The sequence below is a fragment of the Perkinsus marinus genome (assembly GCF_000006405.1).
Source record: "Perkinsus marinus ATCC 50983 genomic scaffold scf_1104296959084, whole genome shotgun sequence".
NCBI classification, from domain to species: domain Eukaryota; phylum Perkinsozoa; order Perkinsida; family Perkinsidae; genus Perkinsus; species Perkinsus marinus.
The window spans coordinates 1-557 of record NW_003206522.1 but is presented as its reverse complement, the minus strand read 5'-3'; the positions used below and the strand labels follow the sequence as shown (position 1 = coordinate 557).

The window sequence follows — 557 nt, the reverse complement described above, 5'->3', positions numbered from 1 at the left end:
GGACTTGCATTCTAAGCGAGTATTCACTTTTCACTGAAGGTTTCATCGCGGATCTCACCGGACATGACTAGGCTGAGGTCGGCGCCTCTTGCAAGAGAGATAAGCCCCTCCCTTCAAGGAGTAATGTTGATGATAATGACATAAACAAAATGAATTAAAACAACTGATTTTAACCCAATGGGCCCAACTAAACTCCCAAGTCCTCGAGTGACAACGGCATGTACTAGCTGATGCCTCCTATAAGGAGAGGGTGCCCATGAGCTCATTAGACTGTCTATGCAGATCCCGCATGGTCTGTAGTACCTGGTAGTAACCAGAGGTAGCTCACACAGTGGAGCTTAGTGATATCACCTTCCTCGTCTCCTCTAATGCCTTCTGCGTCGTCTCCAACTTAATCTGCAGGGCCCGTATCTCCTCCTGCTTCTTGGCACTCATCGTCGCATGTTCTGAGACCACACCATAGGACGAGCGGGAGGTGATGATGAAGATGCTAACCCTTCTGACTGCCCTCAAGCTGATGCTGAAGCGCCTCCCCAGTACGCCTCGTCTCGGCGAGT

At 50.3% G+C, this 557-nt stretch overlaps 1 protein-coding gene across 1 annotated transcript; it reads right to left on the bottom strand.

The window, feature by feature from the left end:
* Window positions 1-237: 237 nt before the first annotated feature.
* Window positions 238-435, bottom strand: Pmar_PMAR008276 (hypothetical protein; the record flags this gene model as incomplete). Its single annotated transcript, XM_002773305.1, has 2 exons — window positions 238-303; window positions 352-435. The coding sequence occupies 2 exons, from the start codon at window positions 433-435 to the stop codon at window positions 238-240; spliced, it is 150 nt and encodes a 49-aa protein (XP_002773351.1).
* Between the last annotated feature and the right edge of the window lie 122 nt (window positions 436-557).